An 18,120-nucleotide genomic window follows, 5' to 3' on the forward strand; every position below is an offset into this window, starting at 1 on the left:
GCGCACACCCAGGCCTGGGGCAGCCCTGGGGGCTCCCGTGCCAGGTGGGAGGCAGAGGGCAGGGAGCCAGCTGCCGCCCCCCAGCCCAGCCCTGCTCCAGCCCCCGGAGCCCAGCTCCCGCAGCTGCACCCGCGGCTCTGAGCCTTCTTCCCCGGCTCTGGGCTGTTTAATATTCACAGAGGCTGAGACCCACTCGGGGTGCCGGCAAAGTCGAAGCGTCTGCTACTTATAAATTAAAACAAACGTGCTGCTTCTCTAAGGACATCGGCTTAGAGCACATCACATACCGTGATTCAGGGGCCAAAAGCCTGTGCTCACCATTAACAAGCACCAGGAAGACGCCGCTGCCCCCAGGCAGCGGGCCGGGCCCGCTGGCCAGGCTGCTCCCCGCGCCGGGGCTGGCTGGGCGCGTGTCTGTCCGGGGAGGGGCACAGCTGCGCAGCCCCCAACCCCGACCGCCAGCCGCAGCCCGGCCCCCGGGGCGGAGCAGAAGCACAGACCCCAGGCGCACACCCACGCGTCCACAGCAGCCTCTGCACGGACACTGCCGCCGGGCTCAGCGCGCTCAGCGGGGTGGAAGCACGGACACGGGTGTGTGTGTGTGCACGTGTATGGCTGGTGTCTGTTCGTCAAGCCACCACTTAGAGCCCAGCCCTCCGCTCCGGGGAGGGGCAGGGGAGACACCTCTGGCCACTTCTCCTGTGGCAGGAGGGCGCCAGGGAGGTGACCCCGCCGCCGGCTCGAACCTGGGGGCTGAGCCACCAGCACAGAGCCCAGCCTGTCCTCAGACTTCATCAGTCACCTGAGGCCCCACGCCCACCGTGGGGACAGGTCACGGAGGCTGGGGTCACAGAGCCAGCGTGGAGCCAGAGGGGGGCAGGGGGAGGGGCCACGGCTGTCACTTGCAAATTTGGGCTGTTTTATCAATAACAGCAGGAGCCTGGCCTGCAGCCCCTCCCCCTCATCCCAGGACCCTTTGCCCACTGCCCCCCACCACCCCTGACCCAGCCACAGCCTCAGACCTCTCTCTCCCTCCACCAGGGGCACCCGTTTCAGGTCAGGCAAGAGGAGTCGGGGCCTGGGGGGGTCTGGGGGCTTCAGGGTGGGAGCTAGCACCACGAGAGATGAGATATTTTCATTCGTAATGGGAGACACGCTGCAGCGAGGGAGCGCACAGAGCCCCATCATGCGCAGAGAGGAGACTCTCGGGTACGCGACTCAGCCCCGTGTGCCCCGCACCGGCCGCCTGGCAGCCGGGGCCCCGGGGCCTGCCTGCTGCTGGGAGCGCCCGTCCGCGCCCCTGGGAGGGGGGGCCCGGCCCTCCCGGGCGCCCGTTCCTCACGCTCCCCCACCCAGACGGACCCCCCAGGGAGCCTCTGCTCCCCGCGGTTTCTCCCCAGGTCTGCAGAACAGATCCAAGGCCAGCCCCCTCGGCCTTGACAAATCACTGCCCGTGTCTCAGTGAGCCACCGATGGAGCCTCAGAACACGGATGAATTTTTAATTTTCAATAACTTGGTGTATGTCGCTTTTTAAGACCAAATAAAATAACCCCTCCAGGATATCAAGGCATTTATTTTTAAATACAAGTCTCGTGTGTAAACCGAGAGACAACCATGAAATTGTGCCCACGCTGAGCCTTGTAACTCAGCGGTAAGCAAGGGTGGCGACCACGCTACTACCAAGTTTGTTTTTATTGAATTGATGCACTTTTAAAGTGAGCTTCTGGCTTATAAACAGCCTCGGGTGAGGAGGGGGCAACACAGTGCCCCAAGGGGTCGCCACAGCGCCAGCCCAGTGCGCCCGACCGAAGCCTGACCCCTGCAGCCCCCGCCGCCCGGCCAGTGGGTGGACATGTCTGCCCCCCCGGGGTGCCCGTCCTTTGACACCAGGACCCCAAGCAGCTGGGCAGGCAGCTCTTGGGACCCCAGGCCGGGGCCCAGCCAGCCGCACGCGGAGGGGTCCTCTCGGGCACGCCCGGCTCCGCACACGCTCCCGGGCCGCAGGCCCCACGCCGTCCCCACACGGGCGCCGTTCAGGCTGCAGACTCCAGTTCCCTCTGGGACACAAACGCTCTCCATGCTTTGCTTTGTCCACTTTATTCTTTTTTTCATTTCCAGGGTTTTTTTTTTCAGTTTTTTTTATTTAAGTATAGTCAGTTTTCAGTGTTGTGTTAGCCCCCGTGCACAGCAGAGCGATTCAGTTACACACACGCATCCCTTTTCGTATTCTTTCCCAGTATAGGCTGCTGCAGTGCCCTGAATGTTGTCCCTGTGCCGCACAGTAGGGCCTTGCTGTTGGTCTGTTTGTATACAGTAGTGTGTGTCTGCGAATCCCAGACTCCCAGTTTACCCCGCCCCCCCCATAACCACAAGTCTGTTTGCTATGTCTGTGAGCCTCTTTGTTTGGTACAGAAGTTCACTTGTGCCGTTTTTTTAGATTCCACATACAAGTGATTTCATGTGATGTCTGTCTGTCTCTGTCTGACTTCACTTGGTATGGTCATCTCTGGGTCCCTCCGGGTTGCTGGACACGGCATTTTTTCATTCTTTCCTATGGCTGAGGAATATTCCATTGTATACACACACCACATCTTCTTACCCAGTCATCTGCCAACAGACACTTAGGTTGCTTCCATGTCTTGTAAATACTCTTTACTTTGAAGATTCTCCACATCGGCATGTAAAGCACTTCCTGGTTGTTTGCGAACATCGGCCTTGGACCACAGGTGTGCCTCCGTGTACCTTAGCCATCCCCTTGGGCTTGACATTTAGGTTGTTTCTAACCTTTTGCTTTGACCAAATTCTGCAACCTCGTAGAGTCATTTCACCCTGGTCAGAAGACACCTGGGGATAAACGCCTCGGAGCTGCAGCACCGGGTCCACCAGCGGGCGGACGGATGGTTCGACTCCTCTCCAGGGGGCCCCCTCGGCCCTGCCCACCAGCAGCGCCTGGGAGGGCTCACCCCTCACCTCCACATTTCCTGTGGTTTTGATTCTTTGCCAACCAATCCTGCAGTTTAGAAATCGCCATTCAGTGCAGCTTGAATTTGCATTTCTATTACTATGAGTGAAAATGAGCATTTTTTAAATATGTTTATTTGCAGCAACATGGATGGAACTACAGACTGTCATTCTAAGTGAAGTAAGCCAGAAGAAGAAAAATACCATATGCTATCACTCCTATGTGGAATCTAAAAAAGAAAAAAAAAAAGGATGCTATGAATTCGTCTACAAAACAGAAACAGACTCGCAGGCATAGTAAACAGTCTTATGGTTACCAGGGGAAAGGGGGTGGGAAGGGATAAATTTGGGAGTTTGAGGTTTGCAAATTTTAGCCACTATACATAAAAATAGATTTTTTAAAAAAATATTTCTTCTGTACAGCACAGGGAGCTATATTCAATATGCTGTAATAATTTGAATGAAAAAGAGTATGAAAATGAATACACGTATGTGTGTGCATGACGGGGACTCTGTGCTGTGCACCGGAGACGGACGCATTGTAACTGACTGCACTTCAATAAAGAAATGTTTGTAATATATTTAGAGCCCGTTGGATTTACTTTTCTGTGAAATGAGTCCATAGTTTGCCCACTTTTTTCTATCCTATTAGTGGTGTTTTAAAAACTGATTTGTAGAACCTTTATATGTTAAGGACATTTTTCTATGGTTTGAGCTGCAATTATTCTTCCTAATTGCTCTTCTGACCTGGTGAATGATGGTGGATTTTTTTTACCGTGCCTGCACAACTTTTTAAATTTTACATTGTTAAATATGTTGAGATTCTCTTTTAGGGTTTCTAGAAGTTGCATCACATTTAGAAAATGATCCCCACTCTGTGGTTATTAAAAAAACCACGACATGATTTTTTTTCTGGAATTTTAATTCTTCACTTTGACCCTTTGAAATTTACCTGCTGTAAAGAAAAACAACTGTGGCTTTAAAAGGGGAAAAGTGCTTGTTTTTATCACATAAGAAATCTTCAGGACTGGGCGTGCATCAAGGACCTAGCCTCCATCAATCTCGTGGCTCTGTGACTCCCAACACGGTCCAAGGTGGCTGCTCCAGCTCTGTCCACCACACCCACATTCCAGCCCGCAGAAGGAAGAAACTCCTCCCACGCAGAGGACGTTTCCGGGAGTGACACTCCAATCACTTCCCGCTGATCCGGCCTCCCCTAGCCGCAAGGGAGCCTGGAGGCTGTGGTCATTACTGCAAGAGGCTTCATCACAACACAAAGAGATGTGGTGCCGGGAGGTCAGGTGGAGTCTCGGCCACCTCTTCTGCAGCTGGTGCTGAGGGGGGGCTGCTCCCCACACCACGGAATTCGGCTCTGGAAGCGTGAGGCCCAAGGACCCCTGCTCTGGGGGTCTCAGCTGCCCACTGCTGGAGCTCTTCTGGGGGTCCTAGGAGGGGCTGGGGTCTGAGCAAGGGTGGCAAGACCTGTCCCCACAAGTCTCCCCAGGCTGGGATCAGCCCTGGTGAGGCAGAGAGGGGTTAACGGTTTTGGTTTCTGGGGAAAAATGAGGAAAGGGGGAGACCTCTGCCCCCCCTCCCCCAGAGAAGCCCAATGCACCAGGTCCGGGAGCAGAACATCCATCCATCCCACCTGGAAGGGGAGACCCCAAGGGGACACGTCTGGGAGTACATGGCCCTGGAAGGGGGGCCCTGGAGAGGGCACATCGGAGGTGGGGGGGACCCCAGAGAGAGCTTGTGGGGGGACACGAGCTGTCTGCTGTGGGGAAACCCTGGTCACCACCCACAGAACTGGGGAGGGGGCCGCACCACGTGGTCAGACCCTGCCCAGGGGGACAGGGCCAGGAGGCCAGCCACACGGCGAGAACCATCTATACTGTCCTAGGCACGAAACGCCCCAGGCTGGCCATGGCTCTGGCCCTGCACTCACAGCAGCACCAGGTCAGGGGGCACTCTGGATGCCGGGGCCACATGCCCAGACCACAAGGCCCCAGTGTCCACCGGTGTCCCCCCTGGCCCCGAGTTCACAGGGCCAGGGGCCCTGGCAGCAGGTCACATTGGACTAACTACAGGTTTCAAGGAGAAACCGTCAGCCCTCCTGGGGCTGGGGACCCAAGAGCACGCCTAGCCTCCAGCCCCAAAGGGGCCGACACCTCTGCTGGGCCCTGGCCCCCAGCCACACCTAGGGACCCACCTGCACTCTGAAGCCATCCCTTCAGCCCCTCCGCCTCCCCATATAGCCCCTGGGGACCACCCACCCCCACCCACCCCTTGAGTGGCCCCCAGGCTGCCCACCCCAGAGGCCTGGGACACCTGCTCACAAGCCAGAGCCAAAGACCCCGAAGCCCGCTGTCCCCACGTCAGCCACCCTGCGAGGGACAGGCCTCCCGAACATCCATGAAATGCCTGAAGTCAGCCTGAGCAGCGGTCAGACGTGAAGAGACACCTGTGCAAACAGCAAGACGCGGGGAGGCGCCCCTGCCCCGGCCGACACACCACGGGGGCGTGCACCGGCCCCTGCGCCCCTTCCCAGGTCCCGTCCCCCTGTCCTTGCGTTGTGTCTGAAGTTGCTTTTGATAAACCTAAGAAGGATGTGCCAGAAGCAGCAGAGGGGGATGGGCATGTCTGGTCCTGGCAGACTCGACTCCGACGTTCTCTATGCTGTAAAACACCTCAAGGAAAAAGAAGCCGTTGCCAGGAGCCCCGGGGCCCCGTGGTGCTTGACCCAAGCTGGCAGTGGGGCCCAGGAGGTCCCACTAAGACCCAGGGTGCCCGCCGCCCCAGACAGTGTGGTCCACCACCAGCCCCAAGCCCCCGCTCAGGGTTGCGGCCAAGGCACAGCCATGCCCAGTGTGGGGCAGTCAGGGCAGAGCCGAGCTTCTGAGGAGGGGCCTTCTTGGGCTGCCCTGGGCCATCAGAGGAGCCCAGTCCTCAGGGCTGAGTGCTGCCTGGGGAGAGGTCCCAGGGGCAGGGGGCCCAAGGAGGCTCCTGGGATGCTGGGAAGGTCCTGGGCACACAGGGACAAGCTGGACCCCTCCCAGCGGTGCTCGGTGGGAAGCCCAGATGGGGAGTGGCGGCGAGGGCCAGCTCCAGTGGGGTGGGCAGAGCCGGGGCAGGCAGGGGCCCCCAGGCCTCCCCCAGGCCTCCCCCACCACGCCCGGCACATCCAGGTGGCCAGGCTGTGAGGCAGCAGACGGCTCCGGGGGTGGCCGGACCGCGGCGGCACCTCCCTCTGACCCCCGGAGGCTGGGGCGGGGATCTGGGTGTGGAGCCCAAGCTCCGCCCCAACGTGGAGTGGAGACCGCGCCCCCTGCCCCCGCCCCGCCCACAGCTGGGGCCTCGCTGGCAGTGACACAGCCCCCAGGGCCCGGGAGCCACGGCAGAGAAAGCGTCCGTCAGACGGGACAAAATTATCAAAGGAGGGTGTTCTGTTTCCAAGTTTCTATGGAGATGTTACAAACTGCGGTGACCGAAAAGAAAAAGCACTTTAACATCTGAACTACCGCTTTAAAATAAAAATTCGATTAGGTAAAATAATAAATAAGACACTGAAGCTTTTGAGAGGAAGGCGTGTCGCGCTCCGCTCACCCTCACCCCCCACCCCCTCAGGGCCGCCAGCACGCACACCCGCCCCGCACTCCAGTGATGCAGGAATGAAAGGGCCACACCGTCCAAATCTTGACTTTATTTTTTAATATAAAAAATGCAATTTTGGAAACCCACCCTACCTTTTCCCGTAACATAATGCTTTACCTCTTAAAAATAAAAATAAAGTACTAATTCTATATACATCACATGTACCATACAAAAATGTATCCAAAGTTTCTATTGCTACCAAAGTGTCCTAAATTAAAACAAGTTACAGAAAGCCCCGCATTGTAAACAAAAGATTACAAGTTACAAAATCAAAGAACACACAGCCAGAGTCATTTACACAACAAACAACACATCCTGCTCCCAAAGCAAGTTGGATTTGTATGTGCCTGTATAAAAATGCATAGCAATATACTTCTGCAAGTTTATTTCTCCTTATAAAGCAAATGAATACACTTTCTACAATAAATAATCCGCTGGGAGCCACACCCGTGGGAGGCTGGCGGGGGGCCTCCTGGGGGCGGCGGAGTGTTTTTGGTGATTTGCAGGTGATGCACAAGCATAAATTTATCCTCCACCTCTTTCCACAAAGTACCATTCAAAATAATGTCGTTTTCTTTCTTAAAATACGCATTTGTCATTGTAAATTTACATCCCGTCTCATTAAATAAGTGGTACTCTGTGAAAAGGCTATGATTTACAAAATTATTAAACATTCAAAAGTCTTTTTTAAAAAAAAAGCTACAGATCAAAGAAAGTGGCACAAGCACGTCCTCCACTGCGACCCGCGGGCACAGGTCCCCCGAGGGCGCGCCCGCGCCACCCACCGCGCCCGGCGGGACGGTGTCGTAGAAAACGGCAAGTGAAGCCTCCCCTCCCCGGGAAAGGATTAAACCAACCCTAAAACTCAGAATAAGTTAAGTGGTGAAGCATGTACAGCATGTACAGCGCGCGGACTCCACGCACAGGCGCTCAGTCCACGTCGCTGAGGTCGCTGGCCGGCTCGCCGTGCACACGGCTCAGGTGGGTCATGGCGCGGTCGAAGGCAACGCGCACAGCCTTGCGGATGCTGGAGTTCCTCCCCTCCATCATCTTCAACTTGTCGATCGTCTCGTCCACGCCCAGGGGGACCATCTTGGACTTGGGGAGCCACTGCCTTTTAAAGGGGGAGACGCACGGTGAGGCTGGTGCAGCAGCGTCACCCCCTCCTCGCAACCCCCAACCCCCACGGCAGTGTCAGCCTGGGGCACCGCCTCTCCTCGCCACTGCCCAGGGGCCGCCAGGCCCCTCACCACCCCTACCAAGGGGCACACAGACCGACCACACGAGCACTCACTCAGCGAGGGCGGGGGCAGGGTGGCTCGGGGAGACCCAACAACGCCCCGGCGGTGGGGCAGCCCGAGGACAGGACCAGGCCCGGCCGAGTCGCTGTCTGGGTCTGAGCAGGAGGGGGTCAGGGTGAGGGAGCAGGCGGGCCGGGGTGCTGACAGCCACCACCCAGCAAGATGCACGAAGCCAATCCAGCTGCACGTGCCAATGCGGCCAGCCCCACACACCCAGCAGCCTCGGGCACAGAAAGGGGCACAGAAAGGGCCATAGCTCTGAGGGGCAGAGGAGCCCAGTGCAGGGGGCGTGTGGGGACAGCGCCCACGTGCACTCGGGGTCGGGGCCACGGCACATTTGGGGCCCCCTAGGCGGGGCATCTCCTGGCAGGGTCTGGGAGCCCACACGGACCCACGCAGGACACAGGCAGGAGGGAGTGGAGCTGCGCACCGCGCCCAAGGTCAGGACGACAGGGCTCCTGCGGCATCCACACAACCATCACTCGCACTCACCAGCTTCTCTTGTTGTCGAAAAAGAGGACAAGGAAGAGCTTCTCGTCAGCCTTGGTCTGCATGTGCTCACCTATCTTCAGCACGTCCAGTGGCGGGGCTGGGATGGTGACCCCGTTGTGGTGGCCGGGCACACGTGGCATCTTGGGGTCAATGATCTGCCAAGGGAGGACCCGCGATCACAGCTGCATCCTTGCACCTGCACCCCTGAGGAGTGTCGGGCCCCACCGACACCCCGACACCCGCATGGGGGCCCCAGCACCTGCCCCGCCCCCCGACACACAGCCTCTGCCTGCCCACAGCTCACCAGGGCCGGGTAGGAGGGGTAGCCGCTGCACTTGGCCCACACGACCTTCAGGGGCTCGAGAACGGAGGCTGCCGCGTCGGTTGAAATCCACATGCTGTTCTGACCGACTTCTGGGGGAAGGGGGAGGGGGAGCATCAGCAGAGCCCCCAGGACCTGACACAGCTGCCCAGCCAAGGCCGCCCAGGGCAGCAGAGAGCCCCTGCACCCACATCACCCTGTGTCCTCAGCCCTCCCCAGCTCAAGGGCCTCTGGCCTCCAGGTGCCCAACAAGCTCCCCGCTTCTGAGCCCCTCCTACCAACCTTCAGGGAGGGGCTGGGCCCCCAAAGCATCTCTGTAAACTCAGAACCACTCAGCCTTGGCTCCCCTCAAAGACCAACCCTGGCCCTGCCCTCCCCACACCCCGACTCAGAGGAACCTGCTCGACTTCTCAGCACTTCCCTTAGAAGCCCACCCAGTCGCAGCCCCCTTCTCCACGCAGCCCACGGCGGCGTTGAGCCCTCATGGCTGCATCAGCTTGCTCCACAAGGCACGGCCACTTCTCGCGGCAAGGGTGCTCCCGGCCCGACCCCCAGCCTGGCCAGCACCAGCCCAGCACTGAAGCCCAACCCTCCTCTGGGCACTGAAGGTTGGGGAACCGCCCCCTCCCGCCACCCCATGTGCCAGGGCAAGTGACAGATAGGCCTGAACGCAGGGAGCCAAGTGTCCCACACAAACTGTCCCCGTCACCTCCAACAGCGGCTACGCAGCCCCGCTAGCAGGCCCCTGGAAACACTGGCCAGGGAGGCGGTGCGAGGGAGGCGGGGCAGACTCACCAGCCGCGATCCTGGCCGCCTTGGCGTAGTTCCCGTTCTCAATGCAGGATATCAGCTGGCTGCGGTCCTCCAGCGTGTGCCTGCGGACCAGGGCGGGCTTGCCTCGGCCACACCTGGGTGCGCTGAAACTGCAGTGGAAACAGCAGCGTCGCAGGCAGCCCCAGAGCCGGGGGGCCCCCCAGAGCCGGGCGAGGGCCCCAGGAGTCCCGGGGGGGGGGGGGGCGCGTGTCGCACCCAACAAGCCTGGGGCCACACAGGGGCGCCCACGTGTGCGGGTCGTTCACCTTCTGTGTCAGCCTCCGCACACCTGACCTCTGACCTGGGACACCGCAGTCTCCATGGGCCACAGCAGGGCCTCCCTCCCCACCATCCCGATAAAAGGAAGACTTTGAGACAAAAAAAAGTTTATGAAAGTAACATCTTACAGTCTGCTTCCCTCCTTCTGGTTAAACCCTACCAAGCAGAGCACCAGGTCACACAGGAAGCGGCACGTGAGGCACACCCACCTGGAGTCGCAGAGCGGGCTGCTGCTGGAGATGCTGGACTCGGAGGCGCAGCGGCGGCGGGGCGCGGCCTTCCTCCCCGGGGCGCCGCCCAGCTCCTGCTCGCTCCTCGCACCCCCAAAGCCATTGGTGAGACCTGCAACAGAGGCACCGGGCACCTGAGCTCGGCCCCCCAGCGGGCGGCTCCGCACACCTGACCTGACCCGGGGCTGGGGGGCGTCGCACAGAAGCGTCCTGCACAGCCTGGCACCCGGCGCGCCCAGAACACGGGGCACGGATGCACCCGTGGGACCAGAGACAAGTGACAGTGAACCCACAGCGGACTGGCTCAGGGAACACTGGTCTAAAGAAGCAGGCTCCTCACGGCGAAGACGGCCCCCACGGTCCCTCCCCAGACAAAGGTCGGACACTGCGCCCTCGTCAACCACACGCCGCCCAGGCATCAGCACGTCCACGTCCCCAACGTCTCAGCGTGAACCTCAGAAACACTCCGGAAACGGTGACACAGAAGGCGAACGACCCGCACACGCGGGCGCCCCGGCTCCAGAAGCTACGAACCATCAGCACCACGGCGCGTGGGTGGGGCCGCGCCACCCGGAGACCACAACTCACTGGGGTCTGAACACCCCAGGAGCCCACAAAACGACATCTTAGCATCTGAGAAGCGTCGAGATCGAAGCGCAACTCGAAGCCAAACCTCAGACCTTGACCTGAGGCCTGGCATCAGGAAGCGGAAACACCTTCCCAGTCCCGACTCTGGCGTCGGCAGGTGCGTGAGCCGCAGCCCGGGTCCCACGCCGCCAGGCCCACCCTGCTCCCCTGGGGGAGGCGGAAGCTGGAAGGGCCTATTTTCTACCCCAAAAAAGAATCCCATTCCTCGTGCTTCAAAAACTTAAAAATCCACTTCTTGAAAAGTCTCTGAAGCAGGCGGCCAGATCACAGGGTGTTTCCATCTGCTCCGTACACTCTTCTGCAACAAAGGGTGGCGCGTGCACCTCGGCGGCCAAGACGTGGAAACACGGAGACGGACGGGCTTTGCCCCGCAGACGCTGGCGCTCCGTGCTCCCCGAGGGAGCTCCTCAGACGTCTCCCTCCACGTCTACCGGACTCAGCGCCACCAGCTCTAAGAAGAACTTCATATTTTCAATTCTAAACCTCGTTCATGTTTATAAGTGGTACCTGCGGATGGTGGGAGGTGTTACACTCACTTCTGGAATTTGGACGTTTTTAAGAGTCGACCAAACCATATTGGAAACGCGGGCCCAAGCACTGGAGCGACTGGGCTAATGCTGCGGGGTGGGAACTCGAAGAACCCACGCCGACCCACTCACCAGCGGGCAAAGAGCCCACCTCTGAGTCAGGCAAGTCAGAACCTGCATCTGCAGAGGGACCAGTCCCCAGGCGCATGTCCAGCGCCAGCAAGGCTACGAGACCCCCACCTGCACCCTCTGGGGAAGCCCGGGACGTCAGGCACCAGGCCAGGGGACAAGGACGCACAGCCATGAGGCCACCAGGCAAAGCAGCAGGAGGAGCCCTAGAGGGTGGCGGGGAGTCTCACCCCCTGGACAGGCACCTGGCAAGGTCTGGGGCGAGAGGCAGGAGGGGCCAGTGGGCGGCGGGCGGAGGCCAGTCGGGAAGGGCACCAGCACGGAGCACACCTAGCGGAGGTCAGACGAGGGATGGGCCTCCCGCGTGCAGAGAGGACAGGACCCCGACCCAGATGCAGAACACGGAGGAGGCCGCACTCCTGACACCCCAGGGAGACAGTACACGCCCACCACCCCCACACCACCACCGCCTGCAGCCGGTTCCCCAAGTGACGCCAGGGGAGAAGGCCCAGAAGCGCGAGTCCTCACGGGGAGACGGATGACGACCACGTGCCCCTTCGTCTCCCTGGGGGCTTGGAGGACTCACCTGCCCCAGGAGACAGGGCAGTCACACAGGGTTTTCCTTCCCGTGAGACCACGGAGCACAGACAAGCCTGAGGGCACAAGGCCACTGTGGTCACACCCCCATGGGCCCCAGGGCAGCCCCACCCTCAGCCGTGACCCCTCGGGCACAGGCTCACTGTCACCGTCACCAGCTCCCTCCCCAGTTCCCCACGCCGCCAGCTGGCCCGCGGGACCTGCCACCAGGACTTGGGAGGACAGCCAGCTGGCAGGGTCAAAGGTCTGCATGGAAACGTGCCGGAGAGACGCCCGTAAACGGCTGGCGTCCCCGCAGCGCCGGAGCCCCGCACCTGGCTGACTGTTACCGGCTGAGGCCCAGGTCAGGCCGCCCTGAGCCAGGCCTTCGGGGACAGGCCAGCCCTCTCCCAGACGCAAGCTGCGCCCCCAGAGCCTCCTCCTCTGCCCTCGAGTCCAGGCACACCAGGCCTCCCGGGACACCGGCCAGCAGTGGCCCGAGTGACCTCCTCCTGAGCACCGCCCGCCCGCCAGGCGGCGAGAAGCCCCCAGGCGCCCCCACAGGCATGCAGGTCAGCCGGGGTCCACGCCCGCCAGGCCCTGGTGACCTCCTGGACGGCAGACAGCCCCGCGAGAGGCAAAGCAAGCAGGGGCGCTGCACGCCGCCAGCCCCAGGCGTGGCCACAGGCCTCCCCTCGCAGGATGCACGCTGTCGGCCCGGCAGCACAGCGCCTGCAGCCGGCCCCTGGGAGCAGGGGGTGTGCCTCTCATCTCGTTCACATGGCTTTATTTTACCACTGGCAACAGGATTGCATTTTTTGTGCGTTTTTCCACTTTTCAGTAAGAACACAGAAACAGCAAACATGACCCCAACCAACTGCGTTGCTTGGACCGGCTCCAGGAAGAAGCGGCAGTGGGGAAGGCTCGCCCGGACACCCGCACAAGGCGCCACCAGTCCCGCGGCCAAGACTTCGCTCACGGCAGCCGACTTCAGGCGTGGTGACCAGAGACAGGGCTGCTCAGAGATCCGCGGGACGACCAGGAGGAGCAGTGAGAGGAGAGAGAAGCCGGGGGAGAGGGCCCAGCGGAGACCCCGGGGTGGAGCGCCAGCAGCGCGGGAGTCGGTGTTCACGCACGGTGTCCGGGGGCTGCGGGCAGCCTGCAGTCCTTCTGGGCCTGGGCACCCCAGCCAGACCCCCTGCTCAGCTCAGACCCGGTTCCGTGCCGGCTGGGGCGGGTCAGAATCTCCATCCACGTAAGTCATCCACGGAGGCGGCAGGCTCCCTCTGCACCCCAGCCGGCGGAGGACGGGAGCCTCCCGGGCACGAGCGGGCGGCCAGCTGACTTACAGAAGGGGCGGGCGGGGCGGGCCCGGCTCCTCCAAGTGCTGCTGTTTGTGTTTTGTTTGGAGGACGGCCGGACAGGTGCTCCCAACATCATCCGCAAGAATTACAGGAAAGGCAAGGACGCAGTGACCTCTGCTCCACAGTGACCACTCGCAGAACTCCAGTCCGAGTTGAGCAAGAGAAAATAATTAGGATCCAAAGAGTGAACTACCCGTGTGTTAGTGGTTAAAATGAGAACCTGGAAAACAGCGAAAAAGCCATTTAGTCTGACTGAAGGCACCACCGAGCAGCCTCCAAAACCCTGAGCAGCCTAGGACGCGGAAGACTGGCAGGCGCACACGCACACACACGCACCGACACATGCACACGCACCGTGGGCGCCACGCGGCAGGGCTCTCAGGAGGCCAGGGGCACGAAAGTCCTGGCCCGGCGGGTCACTATCTGGGGGAGACCAGCAGTCCCAGGAGGAAGCCGGGAGACAGCACAGGTCCTGGAGACCGACTCCAGGAACAGTCAGGTGCTAAAGGGTGGGCAGGAGGCCCACGGCACTGCCGGCGAGAGGGCCCGGGGGTCTCGGAATGAACAAGCCGGGTTTGCTCTAACTGCACTGTGGACACCGGGCGACTCCCTGCCAGGCGGGGCACACGGATGAGCACCGGGACGCGTCCCCAGACCGGGAAGACTGCGACTCGGAGCCAGGGGCCAGGCACGCGGAGCCCACAGGAGGCCAAGGCGAGGCACAGCCAACAGCAGCGGGAGAGCACCAGGGCTCATTGCACACACTGCACCCGCCGCCACTCGGGGGTCAGTTCAGTCAGGGTCATAGGCGCTGACACCTCCAGACGCACCCCCAGCAAGGGCTGGGGTAACCCCGCCCCGAGACTCGCCATCACCACCAAAACCTGCAGAATCCCCAGCTCAGGCCCGGAAACTGGAAGGAGGGAGCCCTGTTTTCTACGAGGGGCCCAGGAGGCCCAGAGTCCAGTGGTCAGAGGCCCATGGGCAGCAAGGGAGCCAGAAGGACGGCCAGTCAGTGAGGGTCACGCTGGCCAGGACACAACACCCTTCAACCCTCCCAGTGCTGTCACCGGGACCCCCCCCGGGTGCTGGAAACAGCAAGAGTCTCAGTAAATGCGGCTGAGAAAGGCCATGGCACAGGAGGAAACCCGAGCACTGGAACGGGGTCCGTCTGCATCGGTGTCCGAGTGCGGTGGGGTATTTCAGCAGCAAGAGCACCAGCTTGACAGCAAGCCACCCAAGGAACAGCACAAGACGTGAGGTTTCCAGGAAACTAACCCGCACGCAAGTTCCCTCCCACGACAAAGAGCACCTGTGCGCTGAGGCGCAGGCGACACACCGCCGCCTACACCGCTGGAGCCCGGCCCCCCACGCAGACGCTCCCGCCAGACGCCAGACGCCAGACTCCAGGACCGACGTGGGAGCGCACGGACCTCGGCCCATCCCGCCTGCTCGAGCGCGGGAGGAGAGGAGAAGCCGCGCTCCTGTGCGGACGTAAAGATGGACCCACAGCGGACACAGGCCAGGCTGTGCCCCCTGAGCAGGACCAGCGGGTGTTGAGACAAACGCCCCCAGGAGAGGCGACGGGGTGCCCCCGGACCAACAGGCACGGCCTCCACTGAGGGAGCTGGGAGGACAGGCGCTAGCTCACGCAGCGCAGGCGCGGGAGGTCAGACAGGCTGGAAGGACAGACTCCGCAATGGGGCCGAAGGCCGACGGGGCGGGGGGTGCTCTCGGTAAACGAATCAGACAAGCGTGCGCTATGAAAACTCAGTGGTAAATGAGAAATGCCTCCGAGCGTTATTTCCGCAGGTGCCGATCCCTCGTGTCAGCACCGACCGGGCTGCTCAGGACAGCCAGAAGACGCCAGAATGTCCTGCAAGTGCGCAGACACTGCGCTGGGCACCTCCCCCCAAGCCCCGGAGCCCCTGGTCTCAGACCTCCGCGGGAGAGGACACGCAGGGCCACTGCGCCCACCCCCCACCCCAGCCCGCAGCCGCCCCAGACCTATGACATACGGCTTTCCAAAGAAACACACGTTCTGTCTCCTTTTCTGGAAATTAAGAGAATTCTGGCCAAAAAAGTGCAAAACCAACAGGCGGGCGGCACCTCCCAACACCTGTGCCCCGAGAGCCCCAAGAGGACGCGGCCGAAGGGCGCCCGCGCAGTTACCTGTGTCCAGGCGCTTTCCCGGGGACCCCTCCTCCACCTCGGAGTCGCCGCAGGTGCTTCGCGACCTTTTTCTTGGCTGCAGAAGAGTCTCCAACCTCGGAAGGACTACAGACAAAAAGGTTTTGGTCCCTAGCTGAGGAGAAGTTGGCTGGGTTTCAGTGTTCTTGGCAGACTTTGGGGGGCTTACACTTTTCGATTTGCAGAAGAGAACAGAAGTGCGTCTGTTTACATCGCTTGATGGCTCCGCCACCGCGGAGGCCGCCGCCGGCGCATCGCCACTACTGGCGAGGGAGGGCTCTGGAGGGTGTCCGATTACCAGGGCGCTCTGAGTGCAAGTGCTAAGTGGTGCATTATCAAATGTGACTCTTTTGAATAGTTTACTCTGCTCTGGGTTGAGTTCTACTGGTTTGAGGGTTGGTGGTTCTGAATTAGTCTCCGAGTTTGAAGGAAGAGGTAATGCATCTGATGGTTCAAGTTTAGGGGGAGATTTATCTCCTGAAAAAATTATAAATAAAGTGATTTTTGAAAACTGATAATTATAAAATCTATTATAAAACTTACTATAAATGTGACGTCCACCAAAATACTTATTCAGTTAAGGAAACAAAGCATCACACATAACTGTCTGCAGGCAGTGGGCCCGGGCCGCGGGGCGGCACTGTGCGCCGCCCTCGCACTGAAGACCCAGGCGCCTAGCGCCCACGTGCATAAAGCTACTGTCCGCAAACAACCCTGAAGACTGCTTCACTGGTGCCGACGCTAAGTACATCATTCGCGTTCATGACAGCTCTGCAGTCAACCATTCACTTACCTTGCAGAAGAAAAGTATTTCCCGTAACTAAGGGGTCTAAGCGGGCATTCCCACAGTCCTGACCTGGGCCACGAGGTTCGCAAACAGAAGGAAACAAGCATGTAAATCTGATTTCTGACCCGGGTATTCTAAATCCGTGTCAAAAACCAGGCAGTGGTGGTGGGCGGGGAGGAAAGTGGGAACCCCCCACCGGGCTCTCCGGTGCACCGCCCTGTGCCACGCCCTGAATCGCTGCAAGTCCTTTAACTCTGGCTTTGAAGATAAAAATACAGTCTTTGGGAAAAGAGTATTTTAACCTCTTAAGAAAGGCTTGTGAAAGTTACACGGAAACGAGAAGCCTGAAAGCCAGCCCCGGGCCCAGGAGGCCCGTCTGCGGGAGGAGCCCGCGGGGTGGAAAGGGCGGCGGGGAGGGCACCCCTCCGGGCCAGCCTGGGGTTCCTCTCCAAGCTAGAGTGACTCTGGCTACGGGACATGTGACACGAAACAAGGACAAGGAGAATTATGCGTCACCACAAAGTACAGGTCTCACCTTATGACGCCTGCAGACTCCCCAGAACCAGTCAAAGTATGTAAGGTTAAGATCTGAACCCCAAAGTCATTTTGAAAACCAAACGCTACACCACTCCCAAGGTTCGCTTCTGTCTCTGAGCAGATGTTTCAAGAATTCTCCCAGCTCATCGTGAGGAGAACCAGGCCAGGCTCAGACCCCGGGAGTGCGCCACGGGCAGCTGGCTCGGCCCCAAGGTGCCTCTGCTTCCCAAGGCCCCACGGAGCTGGTGACAGCGTGTGACAGGGCCCGAACCCCCGGGGAGAGCCTTTCCTGGACAATAAGCTCCTAGAAAAGTCCATTCAGACTGGAGCATGCGACCCAACGGTGGAAACACGGAGGTGAACCCCGTAGATGCGCCCGCCTGCCCTTCAGTCCCCCAAGCACTGGCCAGACGGAAACCAGGGCCTGTTCCTGACGGCAAACTCCCGTGGGCATCTCCCCGGCCAGCCACTGTGCGCCTGGCGTCTGGGAAGCACAGGGTGGCCCCCTACCCAGAGGGCCGGTGTCTGCCTCAGACCAGAGCCTGAGAGCCCCACAGCCCCTGCACCCACCTCCCTCCCCCGGACAGCCACCAAGCGCCCGCCCAGCCACGCAAAGAAGCCCCCAGACCCAGGCCCTCCCGCCCCCACATCCCCCCCAACTCGGCCGCGCACTGAGGCCTCCCGACCCTCCTCCCACCCAAAGCGACCCGTGGCTTCGGGCCTGCCCCCACCCCCGGCCTGTGGCCTCAAAGAGGTCTCTCCGAGAATGAAGGCCAGGAGGGCAAAGCCTGGGCTCGAGACGTCTCACTGCAAAGTCACACACACGCATGAGGATTCTTTTAAAGACACGGACTGTCGACAACTACACATTACTTCAATATTCGTAAAAAATACTCAATTAACCTCTAAACTCTACGCGATTTGAACGCAGAGCCTGTAAAACAGCATCTAAAACTCCACGCGCTGAATGGAACTCATCACACATGCAGAAGAGAAAACGGCGCCACCCTCAGGGGCCCGACCCGACGCAGCTCCTGCAGGAAGCTAACACGGCCCCTCTCCCACCCGCCACACACCTGGTCGCCAACCCAGCACTTCCACACCAAAGTCACAGAAAGCCTGGGGACTCGGGGTGCCGCCCGCCTGGACACTGTCTCCCCCAGCCCCGCCTGGACCACAACCCCGGGTCCCACCGGCTGCAAGCCCCAGCTGCCCTGAGCCTTCGAGGAAGGAGGAAGGGCCAGTCCTGAAACAGCAAAGACAGCTCAGAGCACCACCAAAAACCCAGCCACTGGAGGGCCCCCTCAGGGAC

General features: G+C 60.4%; 1 protein-coding gene across 9 annotated transcripts in view; it reads right to left on the reverse strand.

The window, feature by feature from the left end:
• Positions 1-6,647: 6,647 nt before the first annotated feature.
• Positions 6,648-18,120, reverse strand: part of BRD1 (bromodomain containing 1) — a 33,270-nt gene continuing 21,797 nt past the window's right edge. For 2 of the 9 annotated variants that reach the window (XM_032492520.1, XM_032492519.1), the window contains exons 9-14: positions 15,467-15,571; positions 10,030-10,162; positions 9,524-9,651; positions 8,711-8,820; positions 8,407-8,561; positions 6,648-7,727 (exon numbers count right to left, since the gene is read on the reverse strand). In XM_032492520.1, the coding sequence (XP_032348411.1) occupies positions 7,544-7,727; positions 8,407-8,561; positions 8,711-8,820; positions 9,524-9,651; positions 10,030-10,162; positions 15,467-15,571 (815 nt within the window). In that variant the 3' untranslated portion in view covers positions 6,648-7,543. Of the gene's footprint in view, positions 7,728-8,406; positions 8,562-8,710; positions 8,821-9,523; positions 9,652-10,029; positions 10,163-13,279; positions 13,515-15,466; positions 15,962-18,120 lie in introns of those variants that run through there. The other 7 variants (XM_032492516.1, XM_032492517.1, XM_032492522.1 and 4 more) reach the window with 5 other exon arrangements.

Source organism: Camelus ferus, chromosome 12 (assembly GCF_009834535.1).
Source record: "Camelus ferus isolate YT-003-E chromosome 12, BCGSAC_Cfer_1.0, whole genome shotgun sequence".
Classification (NCBI taxonomy): Eukaryota; Metazoa; Chordata; class Mammalia; order Artiodactyla; family Camelidae; genus Camelus; species Camelus ferus.